The following is a 13,758-nucleotide window of genomic DNA, read 5'->3' on the forward strand; positions in this document are numbered from 1 at the left end:
TTTTTGAACTCAATACCACCCAGTCGGTTGTGGAATGTAAGCACTTTGGCTAAAAGGTAAACAGCCATTTTATGTACAGAAAATTTGAATGCTTATGCTTCCCATGGTTTATTTAAATTTATCTATCAACATCTCAAACCTTTTTTTTTTTTTTAAAAAGTGGGAAGTATAAATGACTTGAAATAAGGGTTATGCGATATTGTGTGTGTTACTGGCTTTTGCTAGATCAAACAACCTAAACAATGGCGTTTGTCTGACACTACAGCAGTAGAAATGCACTCAATTTTGCACTTCAAACAGAAAACATTTGAATTGTATTCCAAAAGTAAAATGAATTCCAATAACTTCACTTTGTAAACATAGGGTGTACAGACAATAAAGGCGTCCTAGACAGAATAAGTAGTCATCAACCAGAAATCCGAGCATCCCCTAAAAAAACCCCCAATAGACAGACACGGGTACAACTCCGCTGAAATTTTGAAAACAAACCACAGAAAACAAGCAGTAACTGGAATACAGGGTTCATTTTCTGTTCTGGCAGCACTATCATTTTTCTGCCAGAGCAGAAACATTAGTCAGAAATATGCACGTTATTGACAATGCTCCAAATTGGGAACCAGACAACTGTACAAAGATCAACTTAGCAAGAGCAGTGTTCTGCAAATGGCTGCTCCAAAAGTAGTACCCATGATTATTTTATAAATGACAGTCAATCCGCTCATTCTCTCTCCCCCCTACACCACCCCAAAAAGACAAGCCCACCTGGCCTCACCGAGACTCTAGCTTTGCCTGAGAATCGCATGTTCCCTGAGATTCATCTACAGGGGGGGTGCTGAAGCACAGTGCTCATAGAGGACTGGAAGCAGGGGCCAAAAAACACACCCCCCACCACAAACACCACACACACACACACAAAAAAGTCATCCCCCCAGTTCACAGCTACTCTGACAACTCATCTTCAGTGGTTCATTGTCATCGTCTCCCCACCCCAAACCCAATCTACAGACCTTGGTATGAAAGCTAACAAGAGAAGCATTAAAATAAGGGGGGGGGAAGAAAAAAAAAAAAAAGGCCAAAATAAATTCAAGGCCCTTGAACTGATACGTACGATGACCTAAAGAAAGCACTTGTGTAACACTGCTAAACCAGTCACACTGGGCTTGACAGTGGACGTGCCCGTTTCTCCACATTGCCTTATAAGCCATAGTCAAAAGCTCTCCAAGGGCCAATTATGTGCTCTGTAATGCCCCCGCACCACCACACCATCCCGAACACCATTCGAGTGCAGTCATTTTTGATCTCGAGACGTCTGTTTCACATTACCCACCAAAGCTCCATTTTTAGGGACAGGAATTTCTGTGAGCTAAAAAGGAATGGTACATCTCCCACAGATCCACAATGCTACTGCCACCATCAGAGAAGGCAGGGGCACCGGGCAGAAAACAAATCTCAGTTCCCATGAATGTTTGATTCGTTTGTATACTGTTCAAAATCAGAAGCATTCAAAAGGAAGCATAGGAATGCAGCTACTTATTTGTGGGGGTAGGTTTGGCAAACATTTTGCAAATGTGGTTCGATGGCTGTGTATGGAGACCCAAAAGCAGCTGTGCGTGTCTAAACTCCAGAGAATCCGTGGTGGTGTGCAGGCGTTTTCTAAACCAAGCAGAGAGCACCTTTTGGCAGGCAGTGTGATCAGCTTTAACAAACTGCTATTTTTAAAAATAGGAAAAATTAGAACAGCCAAGCTAGAAGTGCACCCAACAGCTCACAATGGTGTAAAACATCAGTACAACAACTGTGCCAACACATACCCGTGACACATTACTCCACACACCAACGCACCATGGACGAAAACGTAAAAAAAATAATAGAAGTCATCAGATTAATTTCATGACACTCGCAGTGTCCCCGAAACAAAAACTGCTTTCCTCCATTACTGATGTTAAAACAACCAAGCTGGAGAGAGGACGCAGTATGGTCCTAACAAGTTATAGATAGGGCCTACTACCCTAAAGTCTTTATGATCAAGGTGGAGACCAGTGATTAACCCAATATCTGGTATGATAACAGCACAAATCCTGTTCAAGAGGATATTGCTGAAATGCCACAACTAACCAAAGCCTAACCCTAGTCTCTGAAAAATTCTCCATGTTGCAAATTATAAGTAAAGCATGTCAGCATAAGAGATATACACTGTATATAATGAGTACATTGATTATCAGAATTGAGCAACAGAACTGGCACGGCATCTACAGGAGCAACAAGCAAACCCTCAAAGTCCAGTACTTGGAGGGAAAAAAAGCTGACTTGAACGGACGATAAAGTTCAATTTCTGGTAAACTCACATTTTAAATCCAATATTTGCAAAAGCTACAAGCAGAATGGCCTTCATAAAATGTTTTTTTTTTTTTTTAAGTTAATCAATGATACAATTACTAAATAATGGCTTCATATGCAATTAATTTTTTTTCCTTCTTTCTACAGGACAGCATAACAAAAGATCTGTATTTAGTATCTTGTAATGGTGGAAGAAAAGTCTCATGGGATAATGATGCATCATAAAAGCCTCAGCTGCAGTCTGTGATCTTGCTTTCTCTCTGCATGCTCCCAACACCTGCAACAGCCTGGTTTCACAGCTGCACAAATGCTACAACAGATCCCATTCTGGGAATCTAAGCCCTTGTTTTTAGACCGCATAGAAATAGCTTTGAACACAATCCTAAGAAACTAGCAAACTAATAAAAAAAATAAAAAAAAGAAGAAAGAAAAAAATGTGCGCTTAGTACATGATATGACCTGCCTTTGGTGCAGTAGCTAGATTATGAATTATGATGCAAGGAAAAATTAAATGAATTCTATGTAGTCCCTGTTAGATTCCATTGTGTCTCCATGCCTTTGTTCGTGACCAAGATCCAAACGTGTGAACTAGGTACCTCAGCGACACCTGACCCAACAAGCAGTAGGCTGGAGACCAGGTATCTATTGTTTTCCTGGATGCAGAAGAACGCCAGTGTACTTAAATGTCCTCCATCATAAATTTAATTACAACGCCTCTCATTACCATAACCAAGTTGCTTCATTTATTAATGCCCTCCTTTCAGCCTGAAGCGTCTCATGTCCCAACAGGTCACAGCCTAGCTGGCCTGACTTGGTTTTCTTTAATGGGATATTTTAATGTAGAAGTAGAGTGTGGAGGCTTGCATACTCCAGTCCAGCGGTTTATCAAACCATCACCCTCGCCTGATGGATTTCATGGAGTTAATGTGGCCCACACAAATGGTTTGCAGACAGCAGCCAGGATGGATAGATGCCATTTCAGAAAACACTGATTCAGCACAGCAATATTAGCACCTGACTAAGAGTTAGATGAGAATTCTAAAAAGCCATTCTGTCCATTTTATTTCAAGTTATTTTCCTAAATTAGATAATTACAAGTTTAAAAAATTTAATTCTATAACCTGCGCTGATTTTGCAAATAACTGGTGGGAAGGAGGGAACATGGCTGAACTTTCATAACAACCTGTCAAAGGTCCAAATGGAGTGGAAAGAGTTTGAAAGCCTCTGACTTCAAACTCGAACTCCGAATGTAGGTCGGGAATATCAACATATCTGACAAAGAACCCTCTCTTTTAGGGACTCCACAGAGTATCCTAAAAAATTAAGCATGTAGCAACTCATTACAAAAATGATACACTTCTAAAAGCTGGCCAGCAACACTGACAAAACAACTTGCCAAACACTGTGGTTCTGAGTACAGGGCAGGTGCAATTCCTATTTACGCAAAATGCAGTAGATTCCCAGCAAGAAAAGGTCAGAGCAAAAATAATATTAGCAAAACTGAATCAGACGTAGGCAATGAGCCTGAACCACGGGAGCACCTATATAACAAAACCATCTGGAGACCACATTCATATTCCACCCTGGGCATATTTGGTAAAACACAAGCGCTTAAGTTTTTACAAAAAAAAAGAAAAAGGAGTTGGGGGGGGAGGGCAGGATCTGTGTTAAGACACACCAGGACTTTTATTCCACAAACTTGACTCATGACTAAAAGCATGAGTTAAACATCAATTTCAAATCCCCGTGTTACGGCATTGAAGAGTTTTGGTTTAGAAGCTAACCCATTATAAAGCATCACATTAATTAGAGCTTGATTCCCTTCCACAGCAAAACAGACCTGCCCATCTGGCAACTCCAAAACAGTGATCAACTCCTTGCGAGATCCCAGCATCAGCAATGCAGCTGGTTATTACCAAAGTGCTATTCAGACAGTCCTACTCCATACATGAAGGGTACCAACAGACATCAGAAGTCAGATTTAAAATAAGAATAATAAAAATTTAAAAAAAAGGGGGCGGGAGAGTTATTTTATAGTACTTGCCTGCTGCTTCAAGACATCATTAAAATGAGAGGCATTTGGGTTTCTTGTCCTGAGGCAAATTCAGCCCAGAGCAGGGGCTGGAAGCTCTAGATTCCATCCATTACCAGTGGTTAAAAGGTGCTTGACTTGTAGTCAGAAGGTTGCTGGTTCAAGCCCCACTACTCCAAGTTGCCACTGTTGGGGCCCCTGAGCAAGGCCCTTAACCCTCAAGTTGCTTTGGATAAAAGTGTCAGCTAAGTGTAGGCTTTTTTTTGTGCACACAGTCTAGAAGAGGGAGATTGTGATGACATGTTTAATCAAATGATTAATTCAAGACAGTCTGCATTCATCAACCATTTTATTCCTGCAAGTCGCTAATTCATTAGCACATACGCCAAGAAAACACATTTTAAAAGACTTTTACTGAGCCATTTTTGTCCAGTAATTGTCATTTTGAGTAACTGCCTTTTTTGTTAGTTATAAAATAGGCAGTGTCATGTAGCAACAAAGTCCGACACCTAATTGAAGGTAATCTTACAACAATGACCTTTAACCTTGAAACTATGTTACTATGGTGACACTGGAACAAGAAACAATTGAAGGGGGAGTAGTCACAGAAATGGCTGCATTGTTGGCCCGCTAATCCTGTGTAGGCCTGCTACAATTGCACTTTTAAAATAGCAACCAGACAAACAAACGGTAGCCAATCAGGCAGGAAAATGTACGCATTTCATCACTCACCCAGAGTCTCATAACATGTAGGAAAGTTTATACATTTCCTACATGTATTTTAGGTTAAAATTTAGTGAGAAACTACTCACTACGCTCTTAAAAATAATTAAATAAATAAATAACTTTTATTAGAGACACCTTGAAGGTGAACAGTTCTGTGCCGTCATGCACATTGTGTGTTAGCCATCACCAAATTTCAACCGTCTCCGACCACAGGGCCACTACTGGCTGGACATGTTCAGGGGGTAGGCCATTCTCAACCCAGCAATGACACTGATTCACATAAAACCTCCAGTACCACTGGCGTGACAAATATTCAAGTGAGTGGCCTGCCACCCAAGAAGCATCCGGACAGTGGAGGCCCTGTAAGCAAGAAACATTCACATCTGAACAGGGAATAAGGGGGCAGGAAAACGTTTGCATGACCGACTCCCACTGTGCAGTGGCCTTGTCGCTTTGCTGGAGTTTCTGAAATGGGTCAAAGTCCCCTTCAATGGTCACAACTTTGGACCTGGTAAGATTGGGTCATATGAGCCTAAAACAAATACGTTGTTCAAATAATAGGAGCAGAAAGGACAAAGATTAGGTTGAAGTCTATGCTGCAACAAGATCTCGTTTGAGACATGATGGAACCATCCATCTTGCTCTGAGAAAGTGTATTGTACAGCCATGCATACATGGAAGACAAACTGAACACTGAAGCCTTGTTTTGTCAGTCATCTGTTCGGACTGCAGCCACCTTCACTGGAACGCAAAAGGCACATGATCAATAATGGCTATGGCCTTAAAGGGCTTCACTGTGTGAAATAGGGTTCTCAGGCTTTCTTTGAGTTTAGCACCCAACATGACGGTATGACATCTGCTACTCACTATTGGCACTGGCTGTAGTAGATTTACAGTAAGCAATAAAAAAAAAGGAGCTAGTGAATTAATTTATGGATGAACACGCCTGTAATGCAAAAGGTGCAGCCACCTTTGCATGTCACTGTGCGATTTAACGGCTAGGTAGCCTAAAGGAGGGGGGGGAAATATAAAAACAAACATTTGCACTTAAGTTACCGAGATATTCTCTTGCCATATAGGAACATTCATATATAAAAAATGGGGATGTCCTTAAAAACACAAACATTAAATTGACCTTGTTCAGGCCAAACAATGGTAAAATGATACCAAGTTTCACATGAAGGAAACCTGTCTGAGTGCAGACATTGTTTCCTTTTGTTCTCCTTCATATAGCTGGTGTTTAAACTAAGAAGCAGGAAGTGTTCACGGATTAGCATCCTGGAACATTTTTAAACACATTCTTGGACAAATTAACATTTCTGTACAAACAGTGGCACACATGCATGTTCCATGATAGAAAAAGCCACCATAGGGGAACAGGGGTTTTAGCTCACCATATTTCCAAGAGGAAAATGCAAAAACAACCTCAAAATCAATTTTTTTTCTTTAGTTTGAAGTATCAACTTAACCGAAACAAATTTCAGTTGCAATAACCCCCACCCAAAAATAAATAAATAAATAAACCACAATCCCACCACTTAACCCCTTCTGAGCCTTGAAAAGTAGAACAATGGAATGATCCAAATGAGTGTATTCTTAACTCATGTATAAATGTACCCATCGTTAGCATCAGTGCTTATAGAACTGTTATCAAGAGGAGAACTCAAGCTCTCCCTTGGGGTCCTTGACATCCTCTCTTCTTTACAGCTATCCCTTTTCTTTCTAGGAACACATGAAGCCTGAGCCACTCGGAAACCGGGACGACGAACAGACGCGCCATACTCACATTGCCGTGATTAATGAAGTTATGCTTCTTGGCTATCCGATTGGCTTCCTCCTCTCCCCCGGTGATGTGGACAGCCCATGTATTAGTGTAGACCTTCTCTCCTCGGGACGTCGTCACCTCAGAGATCAGGATGGCGAGCAGTGTGGTGAGCAGAAGGGAGGCCAGCCGACGATCCATCAGAGAGGGTGGAGGTCACTGAGACGGGGGAGGGAGGGGGGAGGTTGGGCGGTTCCTGATGTGACACGGTCCCTCAGTGGGACACCCTTCTGTCAGGTGCAAGAGAAGCTCAGGGCACATGAAGTGGGGCAGGGCAGAGGAGGGCGGCGAAGTGGAATCAGCAAAGCTCTGAAGTCACCTGGCAGGGCAGAGATGTAACGGTACAGAATGAGTCATCGAAATCACCAATGCACACAATTTGTGGTCCCTCAATGATCTCCAAGTCTAGGGCAGCAACTGTAATTCCTCTTTAGATATATGCAGCAGATGCTGCGCTTAGGTGATAAATGTTAAACAAATACCTCAGCTAATTAAACAGAACGACATTTTGGCTCAGTAAGGCTATACATAATATGCATCCAAAAACCAAAACATCACCAAAAAAAAACTATTGTCAGTTAATAAAAACCTCCCCGACTGAAGTGCAAGCCGTTTCAAGGTGCCTCTCTGCCTAAACCTGGAGGTGCCAAAAGAGCTAAAGCTGCAGGTCATCCATTATACACAGGACAATTGCTGCATAGCCACATAGCTTTCTAAGCATAACTGCAGACCAAAACACAAACGGCTGTAGATGCTTGTAGTAGTTGCAATGAATTTGACCCTACTTTTCTGTATAATGGTCATCATTTGCCATGTGTCTAAGGTGTGTCTAAACAGGTTAATGAGACAGGGCGGGGACAGGGAGACAGAACTGATTTAGTACTGGGCACAAAGACCTTAATTGCTTAAACCTGTATGTGCCTTGACCACCAAGCTGGCCAGTACAAACCATGACAAAACCAAATTGACTCCAAAGGCGAACCTTAGCAGTTCCCATTTTGAAAACCTTTGCCTGCTTCTTGTGAGTTAGAGTCAGATTTAGTCAGATTTGATTATGTCAGCAGTACCAAACTGGAAGTGGAGTATCTGTAACCATGAGCAAAGGCATCAACGCAAACGCCTTCACTTCACAGTTGACACATTATTGCCTCACTCACCGCATCCTGGGTATGATCTACATGCAAGAAAAATAAAAGCAGAGGGTTCCAAGGAACTCCTCAAAAGAGGGAAAAAAGGAAAGATCACAAAGAGCCCTGTGATCATATATGATCAAAGTACTGGTTACACATAGGCTTGGATTCTTCAAGAGTCTACAATCATGTCATTGCACTGGGGCCAAGTTTTACTTAAGTGAGGTGTAACTTGGGCATGCTGTGTGCTTAAGCAGCCAAGAACAGCACATGCCTATATTAAAAATGTCATTTATTGAATTAAACCAAAGCCTAAAAAGGAAACAAATACACATTATACAAGGATGCCCAGATATTTGTAAAAATTGTTGTGTGAACTTTTTTTCCTTCCCATATAATGCCCCACAGAATAAGAGAAGCAGTGCTGATTTCTACCACTCCCTGCAACAAACAGATGAAAGGAAGTAGAGAACACTGCAGCCAGACAGGTTCACTGTGTGTTCTTTTGTGCTAGTTCTTATGGAGCAGGTCAGAACATTAAGGCAGATATCTACCCTTAACAAAATAAGCACTCTCGAAGTTTACAGAACTCTTGACAGTTTAACTGCTCTTCTTAGCTCAATTACACTGAAGCCTACCTGATAAAAGGGAAACGTACTGAAAGTTAGATATGCACCCCCCGAGGTAGCGACAGCGTTTGAGCAGTTAAACAACCAAAGTACTCGTACTGTTCCTGCCCACTGCCTGTAAAACGAGCGCATTTTTGTCATTTGTCCACAGGGACTGCCTAGGACAGAAGTACAGCCTTTACCAGCACAATGTCAAAAGAATGCAGCTATTTATGCCTTTGCACTGGTTCTGCTCCAGCTCTACCTGTTCTGCCACTATTCAGCACTCACACATGATCAGCATGGCAGAAGAATAAAAAAAACCCTTGTTACAATAGTGTGAAGTACTATAGGAAATCTACAAAAAATAATCTGGGAAAGGATAATACCACAAATGGGACCAATCACTTTTTCAGGGATAAAGGTATCAGCAGTGCTCAATATTTGACAAAAAAAAAAAAAAGGAAAAAAGCTCAAACAGTACAAGTAATCCAATAGTATGCTTAATTAACCTTAAGTATTTGAAACTTGTTTATCCAACACCCAATAGCTTTGCCACAACCATATATTTAACAATTCTGAGAAACAACCAGTTATTACTTAACTTTTATTAAGAACACATAGGCCAAGTACTGTATGGGCGTTTGTAGACCAGCAATTGAAGCAATTCAAACCCCAAGCTGAGCCAGACATACCTGAATACTTCAAATTTGAGTAAAAGGTTACATCAAGTCTGTAAATTCGACATTAAGCACAACTTGAGCTGTTTACTGCAAATAACTTCAATACTTTAACTCAAGGTTTTTTTGGTGCTTGTAGTATAACATCATACTATACAGGTCAGATGATCCAAAATAGGTAAAATTCCCAGCCAACAGACTACTGCAAGTCGGTGATAACTTACTTGAATCAAGCAGCATTTACGAGGGTAATGGGACTACAAACAAAACATGGCCAGATGTCATTTTTGACAAACTAGCAGCAAGCTGGATGAAGCCTACTAGGATGTATGAAGCAAATGATCTACCATGATCATCATCATCATCACCAGCCAGCTGGTCCATAATGAGGCACACTTAGTTTATTAGCCGATTAGCCATCAAGACCCTAATGTTACCTCATTGCAGACCATTTTTATTTTCAGACATACCACCACAATTTCTCTCTCACCTATAGGCTTCAAACACCTCAAACTATATTGGCAAGACAAGTTAGTAATTGTCAAAGACAAAAGGAATTTCCCTACAAACAGTAGCATTAAGAGCTAAGAAATGTACAAATACATTTCTAAAAATATCCTTTTTTTATACTTAGAATCACATGTAAATAGGAAGTAAATTAAACTACATTGTTTAGATCAATATCCAGACCATACTAAAATAAAATCTCATGATTCGGTTAAACCCAAGCATGTTTCTATTATAACTAGGCCTGTTAGTTTAATCAAATTACCAAGGCTGTATGAGTTTGACAAAGATGAGGACTGATCACTTTGATAATTGATGTATGGGGATTATTAATTAGAAATTATTAGTACACTTCAGCACAGTCACACCACATCAATAATTTGTCAGGCTCTCAAAGCAGTTCTAAAGTCTACAAATTCAACAAGAATATCTGCGACTGGTCAGAATACTCTCTGCACACAAGCAAATTGCTCATCATCAAATTACATTTCATTAGTAGAGCTTTTGGTAACTAAAAATGCTTCGGAGTGATACAACGATGGAATAAAACTCATTAATTGGGAGTCAGTCATACCTAATATACCTAATTCTGGTTAACATCAAATCAGGTCAGAATAATTGCTTATACGATACTGCAAAAGGGCTTGGTAGATTAGAGGTAAATAGAAGAAAGGTAAGCTTACATAATGAGCAATAGAAAGGAATAAAGGGAGTTGGAGGGGAGACTCTAGACTGACTGACATGCCCACAGATCTGCATACAATGCCAGGCACTATGATTATCCATACTACAATCATACAGCTTCTTTGTCACAAGATCATTAACACAGCCATCTCTATCCAAGAAAGACTAACTATAATACATCTACTTCGTTTCTGCCTACCCATGTACGGACAGAAAGCTAGCATCGTATACTAGTTCAGGAGTTAAAGAACAGTAGTTGAAAACACAAATAACTCATCCTTAGAGTTCTACCCCGTTTCTGTATAACAATAAAAGAAAGGGTCACCAAATGTTTTAGTGGGGAAAGAAAAAAAAATCAAGAAAATACTCACGTCTGTACGAAAGTTTTTGTTCGAATCAAGTCTGAGGCAAAAACTAGACAGAGGTGTGTACCTTCCCCGACATCCTTTTAAAGCAGTCCCGATACTGATTTCAAAGTACACCCACTCCTGTGACATCACCTGGGTTAGTCAACACTGCTTCAGTTACAAACAAGTCTGTGTATAGCTTAGACAGACTAGAAGACCATTTATAAAAACACGACTGGACGGTGAAGTTATTCTTTCCACGCCAATTCTTTTTAAAAAATGGCGGAAGGCAAATTTCTCAAAAACCAAGCACATTTCAACTGAAAACGGTCACTTCTTGGTCCAGTAAAGACTGATTCACAGTCAGGAATGAAACAGAAATGTAGTCCAAAAACCTAAAATATCAGGAAGCCAAACAGGAGGCAACAACAAAGATCAGATTCATTTCCTTTTCCATTTTCAACTCCATCTAAGGCGAAAAAATAAAAACGCGTACTGGATGAGGACAAAAAAGCAGTGGTGAAAGACGAATACAATTACTGCTTATTATTCTGAAGCCTACGCTGCACGAGAGGTGACGGTTGAATATTACTGAGAACATATCCGTTAACAGCCATCGCTTATGTTAAAAACCAGAAATTAAATTGCTATGAATTAATACCGAAACGAACTGCTCTTCATTAAGCTGCGGCGTACCCCATCGGCCCCACAACATGTAGTGTACTGTAGGATAGACGGAATCAACTCAAGAGCTTCACCACAAAACGGTTAAGAATTACTTGCAACCAACACAAACAAGAGCGGATTAGTTTAGGTAGCTAGCATTAATCTAGCCAACTACCTGGCTGGGATTTATCCCAGCTCAGAACAAAATCCGGCAGCTACCTAAGGATACATGTCTGTACATTTTAACTTGTGTGAGACTGGTGCCAAACGGCTTCTATTTTGGTTCAGTAATAACATTTCAGCTGAAGTATAATTAAACATATAAATCATCGGGACAGTTAAAGAAGACATCGATTGAAAAGTTTGATTTAGACCTTCGAGCTGTTACAAGTTTATTTAGCTACGGAACTGGTACTTTTATGAAGACAAGTCGTGGGGGGAACGGGACAAAAACTTACCGTTAACGTTTTTGGCAACGGCATTTAGTCGTGCAGAGTACGTGAAGTAACGTTACTTCAAGTCCGCTTCAGTTAGACTACTCTACCAACGCTCCCTTTCCCTACGATACTGCAGTGAGGTCGCTGGCCCTCGTCGTATCCACTTCTGTGTACAACACGCAGAAACTATTCGACGCCTGAAATGAGGTTGTCCCCGGTCTGACTGGGATTTCCTGGACGTCCTGTAAACGCTGGGAATCGTGTTCCAACACAGCGAAAATTCCCAGCTACATCAGCTAGCTTCCCAAAACAGGAGTCGGTAGCTGGGTTACACCGACAACGGCATCACGTTTCAATAGTTAAGATCGTCTGAAGCGCTGCGCTCAAGTGGCATCGGGATCTCGTGCGTAAAACGATAGCTCAAAGACGAGACTCGGACAAAAAAAAAAAAAAAAAAAGACAGCTACAGACCACACGGACAGCCCGAATATTTTCGCCTCCTCTTGGCACATTCGTATGGCTAACGTTACTTCATTACTCTGCACACACGCATCTACTGTACAATAGGGAAACTTTGCGATAGCTTTGGCGGCTCCATCTCACGTTATGCGAAGCAGGGACAGCACAGTGTCCGTTTTCAGTAAGTCACCTTTTGACCGAAATGCCAACATTGCTGCCAACACATAATAAATCGCCAGGAAACGGCGAATATAAAAATTAACAAAGACAAAATAAGACTCCCCTCCACGACCAGTAAAGAGAGGTGGTCCACACACGGATCCTCAGGAAATACGTCATATGCACGAACAGACAAACAACGTTTGGACACACCTACTAACGCTAAATCGATTTTCTTGCACCATCTACTGGATCAACGTGTACAATTCATTTTTCTAAAAGCCCCAAATTGTTAAAGCATACTTAATTTGAGCTTCATTGAATCTTTCTTTTGCCATAATCTAATCTAATATAACATAATTTGGCAGTTACATTTTGAATGGAGGAGCTAAGGATAATTGGAGGAGAAAAAGAAGAAAAACCTACACCACTCAGTAGTTGTCAAATGAAGGTAACCTGACCCAATCAGTTACTGGGTGCTGAAGAATTCTTGTGTTGTGTTAGATCATAACTGGTGGATAGGCAATAGTGTGCTAGAACTATGGTTCTCAACTCTGGCCTGCACTCCCCAGCACCGTTTCAATTTTCCCATGTTCAGGCACACCTGATCTAGCTCATGAAGGACTTGATAATTAGCTGTTGAGCTGGTTCAGGGATCTTCAACCCTCCTCCTGGAGAGCTAGCTTACTGCAGTTTGGTTCCAACCCACATCTAACACACCTGATTCAGAAAGTTAAAGACCTTTGAAAACATTAATTAGCTGACTACGGTGTTTAGTTTGGGTTGGAGCTAATGAAAGGTTATTAATTATATTGGCATCATTTTAGTCAGAAAAAAAATTGATACTTTTTTTTTTTACATTTTCCATATTTCTTCCCTTGAGGTGCAGTATTCGCAGAAGTTGTAGAGAATGTATGAGAGGTATGGCTATAGCATCATTGGGAAATTTACATCTTGAACATCTGTGCATAGCATGGGTGGATGTAAATTCCACAGGTATAAACATCTCTGGCTTTTTATCAGCCATGGGGTAAAGCATTATGTGGCAGTTAGCAAGTATGTTTATTCAAAGTTTCAGCTGGTGCATAATGTAAGAGTTAGAAAAGAAAAGAATAGAAAATAAAATGGGACCAGTATACTCTCAGAAACCCTGCAGTGCAAAAC

General features: G+C 40.8%; 1 protein-coding gene across 2 annotated transcripts in view; it reads right to left on the bottom strand.

Annotated features, from left to right (window-relative positions):
• furina (furin (paired basic amino acid cleaving enzyme) a) overlaps positions 1-12,744 on the bottom strand; it is a 61,887-nt gene extending 49,143 nt beyond the window's left edge. The window contains exons 1-2 of one of the 2 annotated variants that reach the window (XM_035520215.1): positions 11,998-12,744; positions 6,882-7,236 (exon numbers count right to left, since the gene is read on the bottom strand). In XM_035520215.1, the coding sequence (XP_035376108.1) occupies positions 6,882-7,058 (177 nt within the window). In that variant the 5' untranslated portion in view covers positions 7,059-7,236; positions 11,998-12,744. Of the gene's footprint in view, positions 1-6,881; positions 7,237-10,897; positions 11,676-11,997 lie in introns of those variants that run through there. The other variant, XM_027004499.2, reaches the window with a different exon arrangement.
• Positions 12,745-13,758: the final 1,014 nt, after the last annotated feature.

The sequence above is a fragment of the Electrophorus electricus genome, chromosome 1 (genome assembly GCF_013358815.1).
Source record: "Electrophorus electricus isolate fEleEle1 chromosome 1, fEleEle1.pri, whole genome shotgun sequence".
NCBI lineage: Eukaryota > Metazoa > Chordata > Actinopteri > Gymnotiformes > Gymnotidae > Electrophorus > Electrophorus electricus.